Source organism: Echinops telfairi, unplaced genomic scaffold (assembly GCF_000313985.2).
Source record: "Echinops telfairi isolate 266 unplaced genomic scaffold, ASM31398v2 ScPeMD7_7409;HRSCAF=8447, whole genome shotgun sequence".
Lineage (NCBI taxonomy): Eukaryota > Metazoa > Chordata > Mammalia > Afrosoricida > Tenrecidae > Echinops > Echinops telfairi.
In genome coordinates this window covers 802,513-829,024 of record NW_022111309.1, presented here as the reverse complement: position 1 = coordinate 829,024, position 26,512 = coordinate 802,513, and the positions used below count along the sequence as shown (strand labels likewise).

At 44.2% G+C, this 26,512-nt stretch overlaps 1 protein-coding gene across 1 annotated transcript in view; it reads right to left on the bottom strand.

Annotated features, from left to right (window-relative positions):
- Window positions 1-26,512, bottom strand: part of ADAMTS17 (ADAM metallopeptidase with thrombospondin type 1 motif 17) — a 432,408-nt gene that overhangs the window by 22,112 nt on the left and 383,784 nt on the right. The window contains exons 20-21 of the mRNA XM_045296468.1: window positions 13,126-13,330; window positions 2,156-2,308 (exon numbers count right to left, since the gene is read on the bottom strand). Coding sequence (XP_045152403.1) covers window positions 2,156-2,308; window positions 13,126-13,330 — 358 coding nt within the window. The remainder of the gene's footprint in view (window positions 1-2,155; window positions 2,309-13,125; window positions 13,331-26,512) is intronic.

Sequence of the window (26,512 nt, the reverse complement as noted above, 5' to 3'; positions counted from 1 at the left end):
TTTACACTACTGTGTATATACAACACAACACCCTATTTGGCAGAGGCAGATTTGAAGTGGGACAGGGTTGGAAGCGTATCTGATATTTGGTTTTATAAGAAGTATATGCCTAAGATAGTCAAAGCGGGAGGTATATTGGAATTGAGCTTCTGCACTGGTCAAATGAGCAATCAGAGCCCTAGAAGTTATCTATTCCATGAAGAATGGATGAAGAGCCAACAGAGGGGAATGACGATCCTTGCCTTATCGTTTTCTAGTTCTGCGGCCTGGGGAAGAAAGTCGCTGCACTACTGGGGCCTCCGCTTCCTCATCTGCAAATGGGATAGGAGAGGCTGTGTGAGTCAAGGGAGTAAGCCAGGGAGGAAGAGATGGAGAGTCTAAAGCTTTGCTGAATACCAAGCCCCCATGACCGATCCTCTGGCCGCATTCCCTTTTGGAGCTCTTGCAGGCAGAGCTGTCTGAGTCCCCAGCACTGACTTCATACTTGCCCAGCAGACTTTTCATGGCCTACTGTGGTTGGCACTTGTTGTCTGTCTCCAGATTGTGTTCGTATCCACTCTGTATCCCACATACCCAGCATAGAGAAGGAGCTTAGGAAGTGCTGGGGAGGCAAGTCCATGGGGGAGGGGGAGGGAGCAAGAGGTAAGCCCCACCAAAGCAGAAGCAGGCTTCATAACTGGTGTTAGGGTTGAACATTTTTCCTGTAACTGCCTTCTCTTGAGACACAATATTTGTCTATTGCTAATATGGAACTCAGCCCTCCTTTCCCCTGCCCAGAACACAGGACAGGGTCCCATGGCAACATGGGGATGAGTGGACACACAATGTTTCTGTGAGCTTGACCAGGAATGCATGCTCCCTACGTCTGATGAGGGTTTTCCAGCTCTCAGTGCTTATATGCATACTAACAGAAAGGCCGGTGGCTGAAATCCACACCAAGAACCTCCAAGAAAGACCTGGCACGTGCTCCCGAAAGGTCACAGACAGAGGACAGTTCTTCTCTGATGCACGTGCGCATCATGAGCCGGAGTGGACTCCATGGCAACTGGCCGTTTTAGCGCCTTCAGGAGGTGTCGGTGTTTGCGCTACATTATACCCAGACAAACGGGGATCGTGGGGTCTTCGAGTGGGGAAGGGAACACTCCGGATCTGACCTTAGCCCTGGGGAGTCAACCTGGGCTCCTTCCAGACATGCACTGGTACCTGGAAGTCAATGGCAGCTTTAGTCTTTTCAGTAAAAAGTAACACTTAACTATCAACATGGACAGCTCATGTTTTCCTCAAACCACCATTCACTGAATAAATAAGTCCCCCTTCTCCCTATTTAAGTGCTCCTGTGGGGTGAACCATGAGTCCCGATGGGGTAGTGGTTAGGAGTTGGGCTGCTAACCAAAAGGTCAGAGGTTCAAAACCACCAGCCGTTCTGTGGGAGAAAGACAAGACGTTCTACTCCCGTAGAGTTACAGTCTCAGAAACTCAGAAGGGTAGTTCTACGCTGTCCTATTTGAGTTAGCAGCAACTCATTGGCAGAGAGCTTGGTTTTGAGTTGCGGTGATCACTTGGGCCTCGCATTGAGTGAGCCTGCCAAGTCAAGGAGTGGAAGTGATCTTTGCCCCATGAGCTTCTTTATGTCTTCCTGAACCAAAACTCCCAGGAGGGGCCCTGGTGGTACAGTGGTTGCATGTTGGTGTGATTCACAAGGTCAGTAGTTTGAAACCCCCAACTGTTTCATGGGAAACTCTCAGGGGCAATTCGACCCTCCCCTACAGGGCCACAATGGGTTAGAATTGAATCCATGGCAGTGAGTTTGGTTTTAGAACTAAAGCTCCCAAGGTGGCTGAGGGAAGCCATACGCCCAAGAGGATGTTAGGAACCACAGCTAACCCTTTCTTCAGGAATCTCCTATGGAGGTGTTTCAGGCGGATCTACTTTCCTGCCCAAGGCAGACGAAGCAGGGGAGGACTTCCAGCGAGACATAAGTGGTAGAGCCTTGATGGACAATCTTAGAATTAAATGTATGGGACCACTCGTAGGTGCTGAGTTTGGGGAAAGAGTTTGGATTGCTTAGGTGGGGAACACCCAGTAGAACAGGATTCCATGGCAAAAGCTGAGTTCTTGACTCCCAAGTCCCCTGGGATGCAAATGCTGTGCTCACCTTCGACCAGTCCCCTGTCTTCCACTCATAGCAGCCGGAGTAGTCTTGGCACGCCTCCTCAGCTCTGGGCCTCCTGGCGGCATCACAGTTTCCTTGTGTGTTGCTGCATGTCACATTTCGTTTTTGGGTCCCGTTACCACAGTTGGCAGAACACTGTAAGAAACCACTCAGCTATTTAGATCAATGCAATTAGGTGCAAGTCCATCAATACCTATCGAGTCCCTACTGTGTACCAGGTCCATTTAAGGGATAAAAACGTGAGGATGATGTGGTTTTCCTCCTCCTCACACATCTCCAGGCCTTACTTCTGGAAGTCTTACCCCCACAGGGACTTCAGTCAAGTGGCCAGTGAGGAGGGTTTGCATCGGGAGGAGAGGTCATGAGAACAAGGAGTACGAAGGACTCAGGGAACCTGGAAAGTTCCACTAGGGCCTGTTGCCAGGCTCAAAAGACCAAGGGAGTAGACAAGGTCAAAGGGAAAATGCTGTGGGGTAAAACACATGGGAATAGGGGCTAGGCAGAGCCAGGAGGGAAAATGAAAGCCCAGACGCCTGAGGTAAAGGTCAGTGGTTCAAGCCCACCAGTCATTACACAGAAGATGTGCAGTCTTCTGAAAAGATTTACTGCCTTGGAAATGATAGGACAGGTCTATTTTGTCCTATAGGGGTTGCTATGAGTCAGAATCTACTTGGCAGTAGTGGGTTTGGTTTGAGCTTTCTAGCAGTGATTTTCTGGACCTTTAAACATTTACATACACTGTGCTCTCTGGAGAAAAAAGTATGCATAATGACAAACAAATATTATTCTTTATGAGATATTTCTGAAGTTAATATTTATCCCAAGATGGCATCAGACTTATGTGGGGAACAGAAGGAATTCTCTTAAGTTGTCTCCCCAAAATATGTACCAAACTTAGCTGCTTAAGAGTGACTCTCGGCGAAAGTAGGTCAGAGATTATTCTCCTTGACATTGGCCATCTGTAGTGGCTAGACCATTAGTCTGACTCACCCTGAATAAGACCCACTCCCTTCTGATAAGGATAATGGTGGTCTATTCACTTGCAGAGATACCAGAGAGGGCAAACCCGCCCAAGGGTGACCAAGGTTAGTTAGCCATTATCAGCTGTTTAGATCAAGCAGATACCACTGTCTATTCCACAACCAATGTGGGCACACCCCTAGGTGATTCCTCTCCTATTGATTGTATTGCCTATGCTAATATCCCTCCTGATGACTCAGGCTATTGTCCACTATCAGGGAACTTGCATGCTTCCCAGAATAGTAATGGTCTGCTTTATTATGTGAGACATTAGAGCGATCAAACTTGTTCTAGAATGAATTGTATTGCCCCTTTCTGTGATGTATGATTACGATACGTGGTTAGCAATAAATAACGAGGCTCCCTGGTACTCGGGAGGGTGGCCAGAAGGTGACTAAGGAGGACGAAGCAGCGGCTTCTTCTCTGATGGCTAAGCCCCCTCCACGAGGACCATCAAGCCGGGCTGAGGTGAGATATGCTACCATGAATTGCGTCTGACTCCATTACTTGACTCTATCCTTTAACTCTCATGCTCTCTATGACTTTGCTATAATCTCTACTTATTATCGCTGTACAATTGCGCCTACCAAACCTGTGATGTTTTGTGGGGTTCCTTCTTACCCTTAACCCCACAGACTTATTTTTCCTATGAATTCAATTTAGTCTTCCAACAGAAAGTCCTTTTGAATATTCTTTTTATACTGGTTTCAAATGTTTTGCTTCAGAAGAAATACACACACTTCAGAAATGGCGACGTTGCATCCTGGGGGACTGGGAGGATACATGTACTTGATTCTGGGTATGGTGTAAGGAAAACACTGCAGTGAGAGAAGAGTCCCTGGATGGTACACATGGTTAACTCACTCGGCTGTTAACTGAAAGGTGGGCAATTTGATTTTACTTAGAGGCACCTTGGAAGAAAGATCTCCTTCCAAAAGATTAGCTTCTGAAAGCCGTATGGAACACAGTCTGACATACATCTGTCACCGTGAGTCAGAACTGACTTGATAGGAACTGTCTTGGAGTGTCAGTGGTCCATCTCAGTAGACTTTGCATACAGGGTCTTATAGACATGAGGGGTTGGGACCAGGAGGGCCATTCTGGGGGACCTCTGGGCCCCTACGTGTAAAGGTGGCCTCTGCTCAAGCTGCCAGCTCTGCTTCTCTTTGTTCAAATTGTTCCTGGCTATTTCAGCAACTTGCTCCTATCACTGGGCTCCTGGGCTCCTCCTTGGTCCCAGGACACACACGAGTGTTTCCTCTTGGAACTGCGAGCCGACTCACCACTTCTGCTTGGGTTCCTACTTTACCTGACTCTATTCAGCTGTCTGTCCTTTCCCCCGGAATTCCAGATACTGGATTTCCAGCCAACTACTTTTTAAAAACTAGTTTTTATTGACATATGGTTCGCATATCATACTTCCATAGTCCAGTCGTGTTAATGAGCTGTACAATCACCACAATTAGTTCCAGACCATTTCTTCCCCTCTTGTACTTGTTATTAGTTCCCCACTTCCCTCCAGCCTCTGCACCTCTGCACCTCCAATACGTCCCTAATCCAGTTATAATCTCTATAGCTTCACCTCACCCAGACTTCATATACTGGAAAACATACAAAATATAAGAACAAGAATAATAATTCAGGGAATGATGGGGGGAGAAAGGGGAAACTGATTGCAATGATGGACATATAAACACCCCCAGAAACATGGGTGGAAGGACAGCGTGGATGGTGTAAGATAGGAAAATAATAATAATTTATAATTTATCAAGGGTTCATGAGGGTGGGATGGTGGAAAAGGGAGGAAAAAAAATGAGGAGCTGATACAAGGGCTCAAGTAGAAAGAAAATGTTTTGAAAAGGATGATAGCAACATATGTACAAATGTACTTGACACATGGATGTATGGATTGCTATAAGAGCTGTAAGAGCTCCCAATAAAATGATTTATTAAAATTATAAAAGAACAATTAAAAAAATGTTCAAAACACCAATAAAATAAATCAAAGAAAAAAAGTACACTAAAAAAAATGCAGGAAGTATTAAAAACTAGAACAAATTTAAAATGGGTTAAAAGGGAGATCAAATGACCAGGTATCACATTTTAACCTAATGACACCTGTCCTAATCGGGTTTATGATATTCTCTGTCTGATCGCAGGGCTGTTTACAGCCCTCAACTATGGGCAGAGGGGAGTCATCAAAGGCTTACTCCATGTCGGAACCTTGCAAATGTAGTTTGAGTTCCCACTGTCACCCGTTGCCTTCTGCACATTCAGTGTTCACAATTTAAGCTCTGAACCATTCCATCCTTCGGATTTGGATTTTATTGTTTATCATCTGGATCACACAGGCTGATGTGCTTCTTCCATGTGGGCTTGGTTGATGTCTCTCTTATATGGTTGCTTGTTTGAAGACAAGCCTTTAAGAGCCCAGATACTATTCTTTTTGGTAGCCAGCCACAACCTGTTTTCTCCACTATACTTTGTGGTAACCCCCTTATCTTCAGTAATCTCCTCGTGAGGGCAAGCATAATGTGTTAACCATTTTCATCACCCAAGCCAAACCAGTTGATGTTGGATAAAACACCCAATACTTGACCAAACCCTGCTTTGTCACTTTTGACTAACAGCGCCTTTGCTCGAGCCCTTTGACTGTAGGAGGGCAGTGTCCGGGGCTGATGCTGCCTCTCCGAAGGCCCAGGAAGGGTGCCTTGGCCATTTCTCTCTGCTTCTGATGCAGGGACAGGGTCTGGCAGCCAATGACAGGAGAGGTCACTGCCTTTACTTCCCTCCAAATGATCCTCATTCGAACGGAATTGAGAAGAAATAGGTGGAGGGAAAGATCATTATCAATAATGATAGCTAATTCAGAACAACCACATTACTAAAACTCCCCAATGAGGACAAGGAAGCCCATTTATTTCCAGAAAAAGAAAGAATAGGGTGGGGTGGGAGGCATGTCTTAACACACAGAGAAGTTGCAAAAACCCCAGATTTGGGAGAATATTATGGGAAAGGATTGACTCCAAGTTAAATGTGTAGAGAGAACTATTTTGTTCCAGCCTGGGCAGAACCTGAATTAGATGAAGTAGGTTGGATCCTCGTCTAGGATTAAGCATGCACATGTCCATGGACACCTACTGCTTGCTTATTGACACGGCTGGGTTCCAAAGACCAGGTCGCTATGTCAACATTGATGTTATATGAAAATGGAGAATGCCCACCTGAAATCACCAAACAGGTGATGATTTTATTGTTACATAATTGACAAATTATATCATTACATAACTGTCAAACTACTGAGAATTAATGGCTTACCCAACTTGAAACATAAAGCTTAACCTTTATAGCCACTAATACACTCACCTTGTACCTTGGTGTTTGTTACAACCAGACATGCTTCATTATTGTGTAAAATAAATGTCAGATGAGATAGCTGCTTATAATTGAGGAGCAGGTGTATATAGATAATTACATAAATATAAAACTGGTTGCCTCAAGTAGAGTTCAACACATGGTGACTGTGCATCAGAGTAGAACTGGGCTCCATCGTGGCTGGTTTTCTTCTGAGGTACCTTTGGGTGGATTCTAACATCCAACCTTCAACCTCTTAGCTAGCAGCTGAATGTCTTAACCATTTCCATCACTCAAGCCAAGCCAATTGCCGTTGAATACATTCCAGCTCCTGGGGATCTTATGTGTATCCGAGAAGACTCCATATGGTTTTCAATAGGTAACATTTTGAGAAGAAGATTGCTACACTTTTCCTCCTGTTAGTAGATGAACACTCCTATATTGACTTCTACGTTGATACAAATATTTATTTAAATCTTGCTTTACTTGTCTCGTGTTTTCCAAATGTGGTGTTCTTTAGTGCTATAATAGGAACTGACAGTTTCAGGCTTGGCTATTTCAGTACGAAGACCTTTTTCCTCCCTTACAAGAGTCTCAGTGAACAATTGACAGTGTGGGTGTCATTAAGCACAAATCTTGGTTAGATCAAGGACCTTAAGGCTCACTTGACAGTGAGGGAGAGGATTGCTTACACATTCCCCCTCCTCTAGTACATAGCCAAAAAGAAAGAAAGAAAATACCTGAGGGTTTAACTTACAAACATAAGTACACATTGGAGAAATAGTTTAGAAAATGGGTCAAAATTCCGTCCTTCCCTAAGTGAGCACAAAGGGCAAGTTAAGGACTCAGGTCGCTCAACAGGTTCCTGTCAAAATCTGTCTGAAAAACAAGCTCCTTTTCAGAGCTGCCAAGGGCAGCCTTTTTGTTCATTAAAAGTGGGCTGAATACTTTCTTATTCAAAATAATTCCAACTGTTTGGCAATGAAAAGAAACTTTAAAAATATTTTCCACACTGGACAGCATCTTGGACTACGCCTTTTTGACTTTCTAAAAGACTTACGGTGAAGGGCCTGAGCAAAGCTTGTCCTGGAGTCAGCGATTTTGTGTTGTTTTCTATTATAGCTATGAATCCAAATCAGTAATGTTAAGTGGGCCTGTAAGGATAAGGTCATCTGATAAAACATTTCCAGGATTGGTCTTCAAAGTTAAAATATAATGCGCTGCGGCATGAGATTTGTAGCTCTGATTGGCACACTGAAAACTCTTCTTCTGCCATCAGGTTCTTGAACTATCCAGGTGACCCTGGAATAACATGGGTTTGAATGGCATTGGTCCACTTAGACACAGATTTTAAAAAGAAAAAAGAGAAAGAAGTGTGACACTGATCATCTCCTTATGAGCAATTCATCTCTCTAGTCAACTGTATATCACAGTAAATAATGATCTTTTTTGATTCTTAAGTATTTTTCATTATGCTTAGCAAAATATTGCAAACCTTGAATAATATCATGTGTTATTTGCAAAGTGCCACTAGTGATGCTGAAAGTGCTCCCAAGGAGCAGAGTAAAGTCACAACACGACAAGAAAAGGTTTAATTGCTTGACATGTACTATAGATTGCAGCCTGTAGTTGTGGCCGCCTGTTACTTCAAGATAAATGAATCCACAAAACAACCATTGTAAAAAAAAAAAAGACCTTCGTGAAGTTATTGCTGCAGCAATGGTAGCAGGCACTAAAATGTGGCACTTTTGCCAAATACTTTATTTCCTATTGAAAATGCAGCTTTATGTGGGTGCAGTACATAATACAAAGGAACTTAAAATTTTTTGTGAAGTATGGAAATAAAAGTTAAAAATAAAAAAATATAAACTTTATTTCTCAACATAACTTCATCAAGCTCAAGGCACAGTTGTAAAAAATGATACCCGCCATTTAGTCCTCCCCACAGAACAGAAGGTCCTGAATTTAGCCGTCTTTTACATTATTAACTGAAGACACATGAGTGCCCTTAAAGACTTTTAAAGATTAGAAAACAAAAAGCAGTCAGAAGGACCCAACTTGCAACTGTCAGGTGGAAGTCTGACAACAATTTCCAATCGGAACTCTTGTGCAGTTGCCCTGTTTGATGGGAAGAAGGGGTGGAAGCATTGTCTTGGTGGGGAAATAGTCTCTGGTGAATCTTTCCTGGACATTTTTTGACTAAAATTTTGATTCATTTTCTCAAAACACTCTCAGAATAAGCAGGTATCATCTGGACCCTCCAGAAAGTCAACAAGCCTAATGCCCTGAACATTCCAAAAAGGGTGGCCATGGCCTTTGCTCTGGAATGGTCTATTTTTGCGTTGACTGGACAACGTCCACCTCTTGGGAGTCATTGTTTTGATTGTGTCTTATCTTCAGGATTGTATAATTCAGAGAGTTGTATTACACCATTAACACTTCTTTGAAGAAATGCTTCAGGTTCTTAAGCCCACTCACTGAAAATTTCCATCAAAAGCTCTGCTCTTATCTGTAGCTGATCTGGGCCCAACAATGTTGGCACACATTGAGTGGAAAATCTGCTCAAATTTAATTTTTCAGTTAGAATTGTGTAAGCTATTGAGATATCTATGCTGCTGGCTATTGTTTCTGCTGTTGATCATTGGTTTTCTACATCTAGGGCACAAGGACTGCTTCCTTACAAAATGATGTTTTAGCTTCATCTTCATTATTGTATTTCCCCTTCTTAAAATGAGTTATACATTTATTTGGAAACTGCTGATTTCTTTGGGGCATTGTCCTCACAATTTTTTTCAGAATCATTTTATTGGGGGCTCGTACAATTCTTATCACAATCCATGCATACATCCATTGTGTCAAGCACATTTGTACATTTGTCGCTCTCATCATTCTCAAAACATTTGCCTTCTACTTTAGCCCTTAATATCAGTTGTTCATTTTCCCCTCCCTCCCCACTCCCACCTCCCTCATGAACCCTTCATAATTCATAACTATTATAGTTTTGTCATAAGTTACACTGTCAAACGTCTCCCGCCACCCTCTTCTCTGTTAATGAGGGAATTGGGACAAACCTGAGAATCTTGGCACAGGGAATACATAGGGTACCAGAAATAGGAAAGGTTATAAACACAGAGGAGTCACAAATAGACAAGTGGGACATACTGAAGATAAGACACCTGTGTACATTGAAAGAATTCACCAAGAGAGTAATAAGAGAGTCCACGGACTGGGAAAACATCTTTAGCAATGACACATCAGACAAAGGCCTTATTACTAAAATCTACAATACTTTGCAAGCTCACAATAAGAGAAAAACTAACTGCCCACTGAGGAGGTGGGAAAAAGACCTGAACAGAAGTTTCACAGAGTCTGAAATCCGAATGGCCAATAACCATATGAGAAAATGTTCCCGATCGTTAGTCATAAGAGAAATGCAAATTAAAACGACAACGAGATACCACCTAACACCCTCAAAGATAGCCCAATTCAAAAAAATCAGAAAGCAACAAGTGTTGGAGGGGCTGTGGTGAGACAGGAACTCTTATCCACTGCTGGTGGACCTGTAGGTATGTACAGCCACTATGAAAATCAATTTGGCGATTTCTCAAACAAATGGAAATTGAGTTACCATATGACCCAGCAATCCCCCTACTGGGCATATACCCAGAAGAGGCAAGAAACAAACCACAACCAGACATCTGTGCACCAATGTTCATTGCGGCACAGTTCACAATTCAAGGAGTTGGAAGCAACCCAAATTATTATTATTTTGTCATGTCTTACACTGTCCGGTGTCTCCCTCCCTTCACCCATTTTTCTATTGTCTGTCCCCCAGGGAGGAGGTTATATGTAGATCCTTATGATCAGTTCCCCCTTTCTACTCCACCTTCCCTCCACCCTCTGGTATCGCCACTCTCACCACTGGTCCTGAAGGGATCATCTGTCCTGGATTCCCTGTGTTTCCGGTTCCTATCTGTACCAGTGTGGGTCTTAAAGGCTTGAAGGTAAACAAGCGGCCATCTAACTCAGAAGCAACAAAGCCCACATGGACGAAGCACACCAGCCTGTGTGATCATGAGGTGTCGATGGGACCAGATATCAGGAATCAAAGGAATCAAAGAAAAAAAATCATATCATTGTTAATGAGGGGGAGTGCAGATTGGGGACTCAAAGCCCATCTGTAGGTAACGGGACATTCCCTTACAGAAGGGTAGCGGGGAGGAGACAAGCCAGTCAGGGTGCAGTGTAGCAACAATACAACTTTCCTCTAATTTTTAAATGCTTCCTCCCCTCCACTGTCATGATCCCAATTCTACCTTACAGTTTTTACGTCATTCAATGCTTCCGTCATTCTCCTCTCCAGCCTCTCCATAAATTTGATGCTTATCCTTTTCAGTTTTAGCAGAATTCCTGTTGTTCAGGTAGGAGCTCTTTTCAACCGAATATTTGTTCTTTCTTAGTGCCTCTAACTACCTCTTGTTCAGACAAATCTTAAGAAGTATTGTGAATTTATTTCTGTGCAATTTTGGGGAAATCTACGCATAGCTTTTTCATAATGTACATTTTCTGTGCAGTTTTTTGAAGGCTCCTTATACATATAACGTACAACATATGTGTTAATCAACTGTTTATGTTATCTGCAGGCTTTAGGTCAATAGTTAAGTTGACTTCAGGGGGATGGAGGGTTCGTGCCCCAACCCCTGCATTGTTCTTGAGTCAGCTCTGCAAGGCCTGCCATGGAGTTCAAGGCCAGTCTTTACATGATCTTTCCAAACAGATCACATCAGAATGCAAATACACCAGAGGGGAAAGTCGACTCTTGTTGTGGTTGCAGCCACCGTGTCAGCCCATTTCATGGAGGGTCTTCTTCATACCGAGCCCCCACCTGTAACAGGCACAATGTCCTACAGCAGGCACTGGCTCCTACGGTAGTATGTCCAAAGAATGTGAGCACACTCTTGCCATTCTTGCTCCTGGGAATATTCTGACTGTACTTCAAGACAGAATTATTTGTTCTTCTGACAACCCGTGGTACTTTCAATATTCTTTATGAACACTGAAATTCACCTTCTTCACTGAGAATCACTTTATTCTTTGATTTACATCAGCAAGTACCTCAAATTCTTTTCCCTTTCAACAACCAAGATTGTGCCTTCTACATATTGTAGCTTGTTAATGAGCCTCCTCCCATCCTGACTGGACAAGCCTGTTGCTAGCAAGTTGATTCTGACTCATGGCCCCCCATGTTCACCGAGTAGAATTGTGCTATGTAAGGTTGTCAGGGCTGTGATCTTTTCAAAGCAGATCACCAGAACTTTCTACTGAGGTGCCTCTTGGTAGCTCAAATGCCCTTTTTAAAAAAAATAATTAAAGAAAGTAAGTATAAGTACTTCATTCCTTGTTTTTCTATTGAGCATTTAAAAATCTCTTTAAATCTCTCTTTTTTTGAACGTTTTATTTTGCTTTAAGTGAAACCTTACATAGAAAAGGTAGTTTTCCATTCACGATAGTTCATAAACAACAGTTAAAACTTGCCAGCAGATCCTCGCTAGGATGCAGGCTGGACCTGATCTGGTTTCCAAAATCTGATGTATTGGGGTTGTATTTTTTTTTTTTTTTTGGTTTTTGATTGTACATATTGGGGGTATCTCAGGAGTGTAATGTCGTTGGAGGTCCCCCTCTTGAAGTTGCAGTATGTTTTTACATTTTTTTTTTTTTTTGGTGCCTAAAAACCAAGACTGATGAACCTATCGAGTTAGCAAGTGGAATAGGGCTTTGGGGGGAGGGGACACAGAATTGGTGGCCAGGTGAAGGGGTGATGAACATCAAGGGGTCCATATAGAAAAAGAATGTTTGTAAACTGATTTTGGTAGCCAATGTATAATTCTGATGGATGTGATTGAATTAAAGTACGATTCAATGCATGTATTAATTCTAATTAATTAAATAAGACTAGTTCATGAACAAATTATTTGTGAGGTTGGTTGTGATCCCTGAAACATGTCAGCACCTTGGGTTCTCTATGTTCATTTACCCACTTTCCTGCCCTTTGCCACTTTCTCCTCCTTGCCTTGGGGAAGATGTTTCCCTCTTTGTCTCTTATAAGGAATGCATTCTTTTGGAGCGTTGTTATATTATAGTTCTGTCTATTATCTCGCTGAAAGGTGGTCTCTGGGAATAGCTTCAGTTACAGGTTAGAAGGATTTCTTAGGACAATCCTTTTGAGGGTATCCATCAACGTTTTGATTAGCAGTTGAGTACTTAACTATGTGTGCCAGCCAGGGACGGACACACACACACGAATTTTCATAAGAAATTGGTTCAAATAGTAATTTGCAGTGTGGTAGTAGCATAGTTAAAACAAGGGTGAGTGTGTTGTTATCTAAGGTGGAACAGAAGCATGCATGGTCTACAAGGAAAATTTGCAGTAATTTGGGATGGCAAGAACTATGATCCAACAGAACAGGTTGGCAACTCACAAGCACCATCGGTGGCAAGGTTATGCAATGAGGTCTCTGTGGACTGGACCCTGAGGTCCTCTCGATTTTCCCCCACCTGCAGGAAGCCCAGGCACCCACCTGTGACCACTCTGATGCCTCCCAGATGGATAGGCAGTCCTGGCCTTCACAGCTCTGTAAAGGTGTTGGCTGAGGGCCTGAGCAGTAGAGGGGCCGTGTGGTGATGTGGGTGCCATTCTGCAGCTGGTACATACAGGTCACCTTCCGGTGCTGAATGCCTTTTTCACAGGTCGCCGAGCAAGGGCTCCATGGCCCTGCTGCCCACCTGCGCAGAGGGAGAACAGACAGTGAGTGGAACCTTGGTGAGCACCTGCCATATGCCCATGGGCACAGGCTGTGGTGGGAGCGAGGACAGAGACACAGGGACCACTTTGGAAATAACTCTAGAGTCTGGAAAGGAGGGCATGGTAGGAATTGCTTGGTTCAGTCACCTACTTGGTGCAGAAATCCTTCAGCCCACAAAACCCCTGCAATAGACTGACTTATTACTCACAGTAGCCTTGCCTTCCTTCAGTGAGTCTACAAAGCCTGCACATGGTGATGTGTCCTGCCATGCATCCTGTGGGAGGGTGTCCATCCCCCTTCTTTGACATAGGGCTTGGTCCCATAACATGCTTTGCTCCAAAAAAAATGTGTGCAGACATGATGCTTTGTCATGTCCAAGCAGAAGTTACACATGTGAGTCTTATGGTTTGGCCATGACTATTTCTGCCCTCTTTAATCAGAATCTCGGGTCCTGATAAAGAGGATATACCTACAACCTGGTTCTGGAATAAGATGACACACAAGCTTAGACAAATTTAGCTAACCCAAAGCCACCACAATCTTCAAACCCTATCAGCCAGAAATGTTTTATTTTGAAAGCCACTGGATCCCACAGTCCCATTCTGAACACTCTGGGACAGTGCTCCCTGGACTCCCCTGCTCCCTTCTGGGTGATGAAAGTGATGGTGCGTAAGGCAATTTGGGCACCCTAGGGAGACAATGCAGTTTTACATGCTGCCTTACTGCCTAATATTTCAACAAACGTAATTCTGGTCTCATGGTGTTGGAAGCAAGCTGAGAAGTTTGAAATAATGATTCCTCAGGACACAAATGGGGCTTTATGTGCCCTTCTGGTATAAAAAAAACCACTCTGGTTTCTGAGTGACCCAGCAAATCCTTGCCTCTTTCTTGTGCTGCTTCAAATACCCCTGCTCCCAGGAGTCTACCACCTAACCAACCAGCCCCAAACACAGATGGATGGATAATTCTGATAGCTACGTTTTCTTCCTTATTAGTCAAATTATCTCAAGAATCTAGCGGAAGCTGATCATGTATCTCATTGCATACAATTGTTTAAAGGATTACCCCCTGACAGGACCCGCCCGGTGTGCAACTGGCTGCTAGCCTAAAAGTGGGCAGTTCAAATCTACTCAGCGATTTCACTGGAGAAAGAACAGACACAATGTCTTTCATACATATCTGGCCAAGAAAACCCGGTGGGTAAATTCTGCTCTGTAATGCACGGGGTCCCAATGAGTCAGAATCAATTTGATGGCAGTGGGTTCGTTGAAGGCCATCCCTGGAATTTACCAGCCTCTCGACCAAGTGCTCAGAGGAGCCTACCCAGACACCATTTTTCCTCATTTTGATTAGTTTAAATAAGCCAAAGAACTTTCTTAGCACCAAGAATGCGCAGAGTAGGCGCTCCCTCAGTTCCAGATCCATCCTTTTCACCCTTTTGAAGATGAGTAGAGTTGACCCTTGACCCCATGAACAGACCACATGTTGGCTCAGGTTGTGTTGGACCACATCGTCACACTGTTTTGATAAACCCACGAGAGAAGCAGAGATTGCTGTGGGAGGTATGCTTGGTGTTAGGAGCGGTAGAAAGGTTGGGGAGTGGAGGTATGTCTGACTTTGGTAGTTGATGCTGATCATGGCCACACAGCACTCACAGACAAGCCTCACAATTAAGGGATGTAATAGAGGAGTTAATAGGTCACCACAGCCAAGGTCAGGAAACATCATTGATACGGCCATTGCTCCACAGCAACACCTCTCCAGCTGCCACCCAAGTCCCTCTGGTCTTTCTCCCCCTCACGAAGCTGAAGGAAGCCATCTTTAGCACTGACACATCAGACAAAGGCCTCGTTACTAAAATCTACAATTCTCTGCTAGCTTCCAACAAGAAAAACTAACTGCCCACTGAGGAGGTGGGCAAAGGACCTGAACAGAAGTTTCACAGAGTCTGAAATCTGAATGGTTAATAAACATATGAGAAAATGTTCCTAATCATTAGCCATACGAGAAATGCAAATTAAAACAACTATCAGATACCACCTCACACCCTCAAAAAGAGCCCAATTCAAAAAATCAGAAAGCAACAAGTGTTGGAGGGGCTGTGGTGTGATAGGAACTCTCATCCACTGCGGGTGGACCTGTAGGTATGTGCAGTCATGGAAATTGATTTGGCTATTTCTAAAACAGATGGAAATTGAATTACCATATGACCCAGCAATCCCCCTACTGGGCATATACCCAGAAGAGGCAAGAAACAAACCATGGCCAGACATCTGTGCTCCAATGTTCATTGCGGCACAGTTCACAATCGCAAGGAGTTGGAAACAACCCAAATTTCCATCAACAGGTGAATGGATTAAAAAACTGTGGTACATATATACAATGGAGTACTATGCATCGCTAAAAAGCAGTGCTGAACGCATGAAGCATATCGCCACATGGGAAGAACTGAAGGAAATTATGCTAAGTAAATCAAACACAAAAAGAGAAGGACAACATGAGTCTGCTAAGGTAAGTTTATAAAAAGAAAAGAAAAATGTAAAAGGGGCACAGGGAAAAAGCTACTGTATACAAACACTCCAGGGGTGAGGTTCAGGTAGTATGGCAAGGGCCAGACCAAACCCAGGGGTACATATGGTAGCCAACTGAAAACAAGGGGAAGGCAGGAAAGGAAAAAAAAAAAGAGAGAGAGATGTGTGGCGGGGGGTGGGGGGTTGGAGCGGGGGGTAGGGTACTGAACCACCCAAGGGGAGGGTATTGTTTGTGTCTCCACCGGGAAAGAAGGACCAGACTGAAATCCAGTGTTCTGGGAAGTGAATGCAGCAAGATGCTGTGGAGAGGGGAGTCAGTGGAGGGGCCTGAGGGCCCAGCCCCAATGTCAGCTATGTGGACAACTGCCCCTCCCCCCAGAATAATTTACTGTAGAGGATGGCACTGAAGCTGCAACTAGAGGAGAGGGACATGTCTGATCAGAGCACACGGGAGCAAATGAAGGGGGAGGAAGAGAGAGTGGAGCACATCCTGGCTCACCAGGATATCCTGGGGGACAATGTCCCAGCACTGGACAGCCAATACACGGAGTGGACCATATGGCTGATCCCACTATGAGACACAACGTCCCTTGCTGACCCATGGTCCTACGGGGGACCATGCACCAGAAACCACTGGAGACTGTGTCGTGATTGGCCCCGTCTGACCAAGGGGGGGAGCAGAGCAGGCATCCTCCAAGGGAGTGCAAAGGATAGACTTGGGGCCAGAGCATGGCACCCCGTCGGACCTGACTGGAGGACACGCCTAAAGGACAAAAATCAGACCCTGATCTATTTATAGGTTTTTCTTTCTTTTTTAAAATTTAAAATTTTTTTCTTTTTTTTTTAAAAAATTTATTTATTCTTTTCTGCGTCACTGGTTTTCTTTTTTGTTGTCATTGTTATGTTCTCTTTTGTTGCTTTGTCTTGCTATGCCTTGTTTTTTGGTGCATATTATCTCTGCAGGTCTATCTAGATAAGATAGGCTGGATGAACAGTCTGGAGGAGAAAACAATGGGACCGATGGTTCCGGGGGGACATGGGAGAGGGGCAGGCAGGGGGAAAGGAGGTGGTGCTGACCAACCCAGGGACAAGGGAGCAACAAGTGATCCCAAATTAGTGGCAAGGAGGGTGTGAGAGGCCTGGTAGGGATTCAGCAAGGGCAATGTAACCAAGAGAAATTACTGAAACCCAAATGAAGGCTGAGCATGATAATGGGACAAGAGGAAAGTCAAAGGAAATAGAGGAAATAACGAGGATGCAAAGGGTATTTATAGAGGCCTAAATACAGGCATGCACATATGTAAATATATTTATATAGGATGGTGGGGAAATAGATCTATGTGCATATATTTATAGGTTTAATATTAAGGCAGCAGATGGACATTGAACCTCCACTCAAGTACTTAACTCAATGCAAGAATACTTTGTTCTATTAAATTGGCATTCCATGATGCACACCTTCCAGACATGATTGCTGAAGACAAATGTGTGCGTAAGCAAATGTAGTGAAGAAAGTGCCCGGCTATCAAAAGATATAGTCTGGGGTCTTAAAGACTTGCAGGTAAACAAGGAGCCATCTAGCTCAGAAGCATTAAAGCTCACATGGAAGAAGCACACCAGCCTGTGTGACCACGAGGTGTCGAAGGGATCAAGTATCAGGCACCATCAGAACAAAAATCGTATCATTGTAAATGAGGGTGAGTGCAGAGTGGAGACTCAAAGCCCATCTTTAGGCAACTGGACACCCCCTTACGGAAGGGTCATAGGGTGGCAATGAGCCAGTCAGGGTGCAGGGTAGCAATGAGGAAACATACAACTTTCCTCTAGTTCCTAAATGCTTCCTCCCCCGCCCCACTATCACACTATCATGATCCCAACTCTACCTTACAAATCTGGCTAGACCAGAGGATGTACACTGGTACAGATAGGAACTGGAAACATAGGGAATCCAGGACGGATAATCCCTTCAGGACCAGTGGTGTGAGTGGCAATACAGGGAGAGTGGGGTAGAAAGGGGGAACTTATTACAAGGATCTACATATAACCTCCGCCCTGGAGGATGGACAGCAGAAATGTGGGTGAAGGGAGCTAGCTGTCGGGCAGTGTAAGATATGACAAAATAATGACAAAATAATAATTCAAGGGTTCATGAGGGAGGGGGGAGCAGGGAAGGAGGGGAAAATAAGGAGCTGATACCAAGGGCTCAAGTAGAAGGCAAATGTTTTGAGAATCATGATGGCAACAAATGTACAAATGTGCTCGACACAATGTGTGTATGTATGAATTGTGATAAGAATTGTATGAGCCCCCAGTAAAATGATTTTTTAAAAAAGTTATGGTGGGATAAGTCTATAATAAAATAGTCATCTGTAGACCCACCTGTGATATTGTTGGAATATACCTATCATCAATAGTGATTTTCTTTGTTTCCTGCGATACATAATTAGCCCTATGGTTAAGAGTCAGCAACCTCTATTTGGCCTCTGTACTCTACTCATGTACTCATGTTGATGGTTTCCCTCATCCAGGATAGCTGTATTTGTTTTCTCTTTGTCTTATTTAAGCATAATCAAAGGTCTCTATAGAAAATAACAAACAACAAATAAAAAGCATTTATAGGAACCTGAATCAGTCAGCATGTACTGACTGTGGCTGTGGATTGTGGCTGCCTTTGACTGAAGAGTTAGCAGCGGGGCTCTAGCCGATGCTGCCCCAAGGTTTATAAAGCAGACCAAATGTTGCCATATCTTCCCATTTTAAAAGTACGGCTGATGTGTATGGCTATATACATAAGAAGAAGGTGGTCAGCCAAAAGCGATGCAGAAAAGAGACAACACTGGGGAGTTTGCAACAGTTAAAGGCAACAGAGGTAAATACTGTTATGTAAAACCCTGTGTAATAGGGAGAATAGCATGGGTGGCGAATACATATGTTTAACAGAGATATTGCAGATGTGGATGCATGTCGCTGCAAGTACATGACTGGAGGTAGTGTATCATTCAGAGGCAAAGCTATGAAAACTTAGACACAACCAAACCCCTCGAGGGAATGGGTTTTTGGGACTAGGGGGACACCAAGGTCAACTGCCATAACAGAGTTCATGGAAACTTCCTCTATATTCTATTACGGTGAGTAACAACGAGCAACGAGGATCTTAAAGCACATGAGTGGGCATGTAAGGTGCAACTATTTGTCTTTCCTCATCCAGGGGAAAGTAAAAGGATGGAAACTGAAAGATGCCCAGAAATAATTCATCCAGTGGGTTAATGAACTATGCAAACATCAGTCTCCACAACCCTGACACCCGAAAAACTAGATGGTGCCCAGCTCTAAAAAGTATTACATGAGAAGGTCTCAAATAGAATGGGAGAAAAAAGTGAACAAAGCCCCAAATCTTTAAAGCGACCAGGGCTACTTGTCAGACAGCAACTGGTGGCACCCCCGAGGCTAAGGCCCTTACTCAGCCACCAGATTGGGACCTCAACACACTGCAGGGCTCAATTTTCAGCCAAAGAATAGATCTAGGAAAGAGACAATAACATTGTCATGGTAAGTAACAATAAAATTAGCAAAACATGAGGGAGAGGGAGGGAGGGAAGAAAGGAGAGAGAGAGAACAAAAATCTAGTTTCATGGCAAGGTCCTGATCTTTAATATTGGGAATGAATTCTAAAGCGTTTACATGTCAGGAGGGCCAGGGCAGGCCGGCGGAAGGATCTGGCTCTTTGCCCTCCTGTTTGGATCGGCCACTTTCGTCTTTCTAGGAGGAGTCTGTCAGAGCTCTCACCTTGTGACTGTGCTTTGTGCTTCTTACAGGACACACGGGTTCTCGGCCCTTCCTTCCTTCCTCGCCTGGACCCCGTGTTTCTGCCACACTCAAGAGGTAGTTTGCATTTTCAGTTGTTCAGTAGGGCAGGCCTGACCATTTTATCTTAAGAAGCTGGGAGGTGGGGCGAGGGAGGCACTTGACTAGATTAATCCGGTGGTTTAATTAGCTGTCTAATTAATCACACATGGGTTTTCCATGATGGCAGTCTGAATGGTACCAGTCAGAAAGAATACCAGTAGCCCAAGCGGGCTGTATAAAAACATCGATGCCTAAACTTCCTACCTCCCAGTGGAAGCCCCCGTTCCGCTATCTCAGCTGCTCGGCTCCATGTTCTTTAATGTGGGGCACCCGTGCGCAGACAAAATCCTCAGAGCTTCATACAACTCTCAGAAAATGTTTCTAGGGAGTACTCTGAAATGGGAGGGAACCCGTTCTGGATATTCTGGAATAGGTACAGAGAGGAAAGGCGGAACGTGGATGGTGTGCAGAAGGACTGAAGCAGGACTCCTGTGCCTACTAGCCTGATTTGGATGGGTGCGAAGACAGTGAGCTGACTTTTGCAAAGCCTGCATACCCTAGAGCAGCGGTTCTCAACCTGTGGGTCGCGACACCTTTGGGGGTGGGGTGGGGGGGTCGAACGACCCTTTCATCGCCTGATTCATAACAGTAGAAAAACTACAGTTATGCAGTAGCAACGAAAATAATTTTATGGTTCGGGGGTGGGGGGTGGGGTTACCATAACATGAGGAACTGTATTGGAACCATAACATGAGGGTGGTGGCATTAGGAAGGTTGAGAACCACTGCCCTAGAGAATTCTGGCCTGAGGCTTAATGACAGTTCAGCTTGCTCCCCTATCCACAGCCGCCTTCAACCATAAGCCTCATATTCTATGTCTGTCCATCCTGTCAAAGGTCCATGGCTCTCCAAAGTCCCTAGATGACAGCCTCCATCTGAGGTGGCGTTCTCTTCCTCTCTGTGGAATCTCTGCTGCCCCTCTGTGCTGGTGCGCTGAGGAGCGGGCCTGAGGGGTATCATCTAGAGGCGAATGTCCATGGAGAACTTGAGCAGACACTTCCTAGCAGTGAAATCACCAGGTGTGATAACCCGCTCGGTGTAACACGGTGACATAGGCACATGAGGGCTGACTCCGCAGATAGTTTCTGTGACACCTGCCTTCCTGCACTCAGTAAAAGGATGAAGGACCTTGGGTGAGCAGAAGGGGCCAGACCCTCCTCACAGAGAGTGGTCTGGCAATCGACATTTATAACCACATACCTTACTGTTACCTGCTTCTGCCCACCTCCCAGTCCTCCCTGCTGTAAGTGCAGTTTGTCTCTCTCTTTGGTTCAGACTTAGGCTCTTTGATTTCCATGTCTCAATTCGGATTAGCCATCCTCACCTCCTGGCTAACCTCCCCGATGCCATCATTTCCAAAGAGACTGTGATGCTGGTCGACCATGAGAGTTCAAGGTCCATATGATTTGCAGCCTAATCAGCAGCAGGTGGGAGTGGGCACAGCAAACCAAACCGGACATCTGGACATACACACACTCTGCTTTCCCGCATCACTGAGCTCCAGCCACGCCTCTACCAGATGCTAGCTGTGCGGGGTTAGGATTTAGGGCCAGTTTTGACTGCTCTCTGTGCACATGTCCAAGCAGTTGCCAAGCTGATTCATCAAGCTGACTATGTACAAGGCACTCAGATATGCCTCCCCTTCCTCCGTTTACTGAGCCCCTCCCCCACCCCCTTTACCTTGAGTATTTCAATTGTCTCCTAACTGGTTGTCCTGTATGTGATCTAGTTTCCTTTCAGAGGACTGTTTCACAGCTCTGACACTGCTGCAGCCTGCTCTTTCCTCCCTCCAAAACCTCCTTTGGACCCTATTGCCCAGTGGCCTTCACACCCTGGATCCTCGAGCATTCAAGGCCTAGTCTGATCAGTGAGCTGTTCATTCCGTCCACCCTCTCCTACCAGTCCACCAAAGATTACAGACATTTTCAGGAATATATGCAAGTAAATGAAAGTACGACCCTTGACTAAGGAAAAACAGTATGGAAAGCTCAGAGTAAGGGGAACTACGTACTCTATCCCCTCTGCTCCACTCAGCCACATATGGCTTCCAGGACTGGCGGACTGTTTGCAGTTCTGTGATCCAGAGCCGAGCACTTTGTTCCTCCATTGGGTGCCCTTTCTTCATTTCTCTCTCATGTCGGCCGTTCAAGAACTTCTCCCTAGGCCAAGATGCGCCCTCCTCTACCTCGGGCACTTCCAAAATTCTCCAAGTGGTCTGTTCTACTTTTTCCAAGAGAATTTATTTTTATGCCCAAAACTCACTATTGCTTAGAATTCCAGAGGCTTAGTGCTCACACACTGGCTAAAACGAACTCTCTCCCTCCACGGGTCAGCTTTTTCATCCATGAGATGGGATGGACGGCTCCTACGCATTCATTGCTCACACTGGTGGGAGGAGGATATATCATAAATCATTACTGTAGCACCTGCAGTGACTTTGTCCTTGTAAAGGCCAGTGTAGGGCACGATGGGGTCCTACACCCGCCATACTCACGTACACGATTTTTACTGCCGACTCTGCAGATCTGCCCACCTCGTCAGCAGTGGTGGGTCCAATCAAAGAAGCCTGTTCTGAGTACGTCATCAGTCCTGGCTCTCTATCACGTCACATGGGGACAATATGGATTCATGCCATTGGCCAGTAAACAACTAGCAATTTCCTTAAAAAACCCACAAAAACAAACTTACAGTGGCTAGGTCTACAATAACGTAGTCATGCCCTTTATCTCCCTTCACAGAAAAATTAAACGTCACAACCAAATGGAGGCAGAGCAGATGCGGGCAGATGTTCTTCAGGCAAGCAAACAGGAATCAGGGTTGGTTCCAACCCGCAGCCACCACCCTGTGTGCAGCAGAACGGAAGCCAGTTCCTATCCTGAGCTCGCACTGCTGCTATGTTCCAGCCCATGTCTACAGCCACTGGGCCGTCCATCTCAGCCCACTCTATGCTGACCCTCTCTCGGCGGCTGCTCTTTCCAGGGACTATTCCCTACTGGTGACATCCGTCGTAGTGAGACGAGGTCTTACGTTCTGTGTCTAAGGAGTTTTCTGGCTGTACTTGTTCCAAGATACATGTGTCTGTTCTTTTGGGAGCCCACAGTACATTCTTCACTAACACCACAATTTATTGTCCCCTGTCACTGGTCTGTGACGTGGTGGACAATGCCCCGGCTTGGGTCCGGCACACCTTAGCTCTCAAACGGACCGCTTGGCTCTCTATCACTCTAAAGAGATCTCTTTGTAGCAGATTTTCCCAATGCAATATGATCTTTGATTTCTTGACTGCTGCTTCCATGAGTATTGATTGTGGATCCAGATGGAATGAAAAATTTAACAACTTCAATATTTCCCCATGTATTTATTAATTTATTGCTTATTGGATTCGTTATGAAGATTTTTATTTTATGTTGAATTTAATACATACATAATAATATATAATACATCTTTTCTAGCACTTGGTCTTTCCTGATGGCATGTCCACAGTAAGCAAGCCAAAGTCTTAACATACCACTTAATGAACCCTTGCATGTCCCTCCGCCTTCCTAATCTGCTGCAGTGTAGTTGTGCGGCAGAGCTACAATGAAGGCAACCAAGGTGAGGCAAGGAGCCACTGAGTGGAATAAGAGTGGTATGAAGAGCAGGCACGTGACCACTGCTTCCCATTCTTCGCTGGGACTGAGGTGGTGGTGGTCGTAGGAAGGAGGGGATCCAGGTGTTGAGTGTATCACATTCCCTAGAGAGAAGGCAAAGATGGTTCGGAGCCCACACTCATATTTCCTGGCTTTAACCCTGACATTCTACCCTGCCATCCCATCCTCTGCCCCTGCCACGCCCCATGGACCGGCAACTCCCTGCCCATCTGACAGTCACTCAGGCGAGTTCTTTGCTTTTCTCTCTCTTTGTCTTTGGGGCTGAGGAACATTAGCGGGGTCTGCTACTTCTCCTCTGCCTGAGCCGGGAAGACTCTAGATTGCAACCGGTGGGCCCGCACGACCAACTCACTGACCTTATCTAACAGTTGGTGCTTCAAGTTCTCTTTGCTTTTAGTGAGCAAAGTTGTATCATCTGCATATTGCAGGTTGTTGTTAAAGAATCTCCCTCCAATCTTGATGATGTGTTCTTCAAAAAGTCTAGCATCTTGGATTATGTGCTCCGCATACAGATTGAATAAATTTGGTTGAAAGGATACAACCCTGATGCATATGCCAACTTACTGTAACAAGACAATATCCTCTTGATCTGTCCAAATGACTATCTCACGTCCTATGTGCAGGTTCCACAAGAGCACAACTAAGTGTTCTGTTATTCCCATCGTTTGTATAATTTATTTCAATTCACAGAATCAAATACTTTAGTAAATAAAACACAGTAATCAGCTTTCTGATATGCTGTTTTCAGCAAATTCTGTTATTAGCAATGATATTCCTTGTTTCAGGTTCTCTTCTGAATCTAGTTTGAATTTCTGGCAATTCTCTTGATGTACTGCTGTAACTATTTTTGAATTATCTTCAGCAAAAATTTTATGTGTATGTGATAGTAATGATACTATTTGATAAATTTTACATTCTGTCGTATCACCTGTCTCTGGATCAGTGTATGCATCGCTACTCAGGCAGTTGGCCAGGTAACTGCCTTACACAATTCTTGGCTTCCAGCTTTGTATCCATTTTTGAAACACTTCAACTGGTATTCTGTCAATCCCTGGACCTTTGTTTTTTTCTCAATGCTGTAAGTGCATCTTGGACTTCATTCTTCAATATTACAGGCCCTTAATTATATGCTACTTCTTGAGATGGCTATATACATCAATCATTTTGGGTACAGTGTCTTCATATATTCCTTCTATCTTCTTTAGATGCTTCTTGAGTTTTTCAACTTTTTCCACATAGTAATCCTTCAATATTGAAACTCGAGGCTTGGATTTTTCTTCAGTATGTACTATGCGGCTGGCCAATAAGACAACCAGCAGTTTCTTATAAAAAGCTACAGTGGGATAAATCTACAATAAAATATCCATGCCCTTTATTTCACTTCACAGAAAGATGAAAACATCTCACAAACCCTCAGCAGAGGCCACACAGATGTTCTTCAGACAAGCAAAAGAGAGGCAATAATTACTCTCAATCAAATTCTTGCTATATTATGTAACAGAGACCTTTAGCCACTCATCCCTGAGTGGCTGGCTAGGTTGAACTAGTGAACCTGGTCGAGAAATGTTTAGAAATTTTGGACTACTTTGGATAATTTATGTTCTGAGTACATTACATGGACTCTTGGGATGAAAGAAAATAATGAATACCATAACCACAATGAATTTCAAATAATAATTTGTTAATTATTTTAATACTTAAGAAGTTATTGAAACCCTGCTCTCAAGTCCTCCAGGCAGAAAGGAAAGATATTTTATTTCCAGATTTATTACATCTATAGTTATTAATTCTCCCTGTATGCCCTGAGACTTCTGTTCAGCATACACTGTGGTAGAAGGATCTACTTTTACTAGAATGCCGCTGCTGCTGCTCTCCTTCTCGGTTTTTAAGACCTCTGTTCAGCTCAAGAGCTTCTGTCTACCCGGGCTTTAAGAATTTCCCACTCGGAGACACCCACAACTGTCTGCACTGCCACTCTGTCTTCATGACCCTTGAGAGAGAACACTTCCTATTACCCTGTTTCCCCGAAAATAAGACAGTGTCTTATAGGTCTTATTTTCAGGGGATGTCTTATTTTTCCATGAAGAAGAATACGGTACACATTTATTATTTGTTGTTTTATTAAAAGAGACCTCGCACTTCCTGTCTGCTCCGGCTGCGCTGTGGTCAACAGTGAGCTGCGCAACGGCGCCTGCCGCTACGGTCCAGAGTCCAGAGTTACGGTAGCTTTGGGAGGGGCTTATTTTCGGGGGGATGCCTTATATTTCAGCGAGAGTCAAGACTGTAAGTAGGTCTTATTTTCAGGGGATGTCTTACTTTTGGGAAAACAGGGTAACTGTTCTTGGACTAGTTTTTTTTAAGTCATTTTATTAGGGACTCATACAACTCTTATTATAATCCAGACATACATCAATTATGTAAAGCACATTTGTACATTCATTGCCCTCATCATTCTCAAAACATTTGCTCTCCACATAAGCCCCTGGCATCAGCTCCTCATTTTTCTCCCTCCCTCCCCCCTCCCTCATGAACCCTTGATAATTTATAATTGTCATTTCTTGCCCTGTCCGACGTACGTTTACCTTCACCCACTTTTCTGTTGTTGGACTAGTTTCTATGATGTCGTTCCCTCTCTTTCCAAATATTGCATGTTTTCCCTTTTAGATGAACAAAATAAGTTTCATTTAGAGAACTATAGAAATTATAGACAATGACCCATTCCATGACGGTGTCACTCAGAGCAAGATTCCTCCACTGTTATACCACAAGGTCAGGCCACATTTGGCTGTGGATGATTCTTATACAAATGCAGTACTTGCCTTGTCCCCACATCCTTTAGGCAAGAGCAAATTTGAGTATAAAGCCTGGTGCTTGTTAAGGGCTTGCAAATAGTTTTGAGTGTAACTGAATATCTCAATGTTAAGGACAAAAGAGGAAGTGCTGAAATCCTGGTGGGGACTGAGCATGATAGTATTCCCTCAGTGAAAGAATACTTTCTTCTATTAAATTGGCATTCTATGATGCCTACCTTCCCGACACAACCACTGAAGACAAAGCGGGTGAATAAGCAAATGTG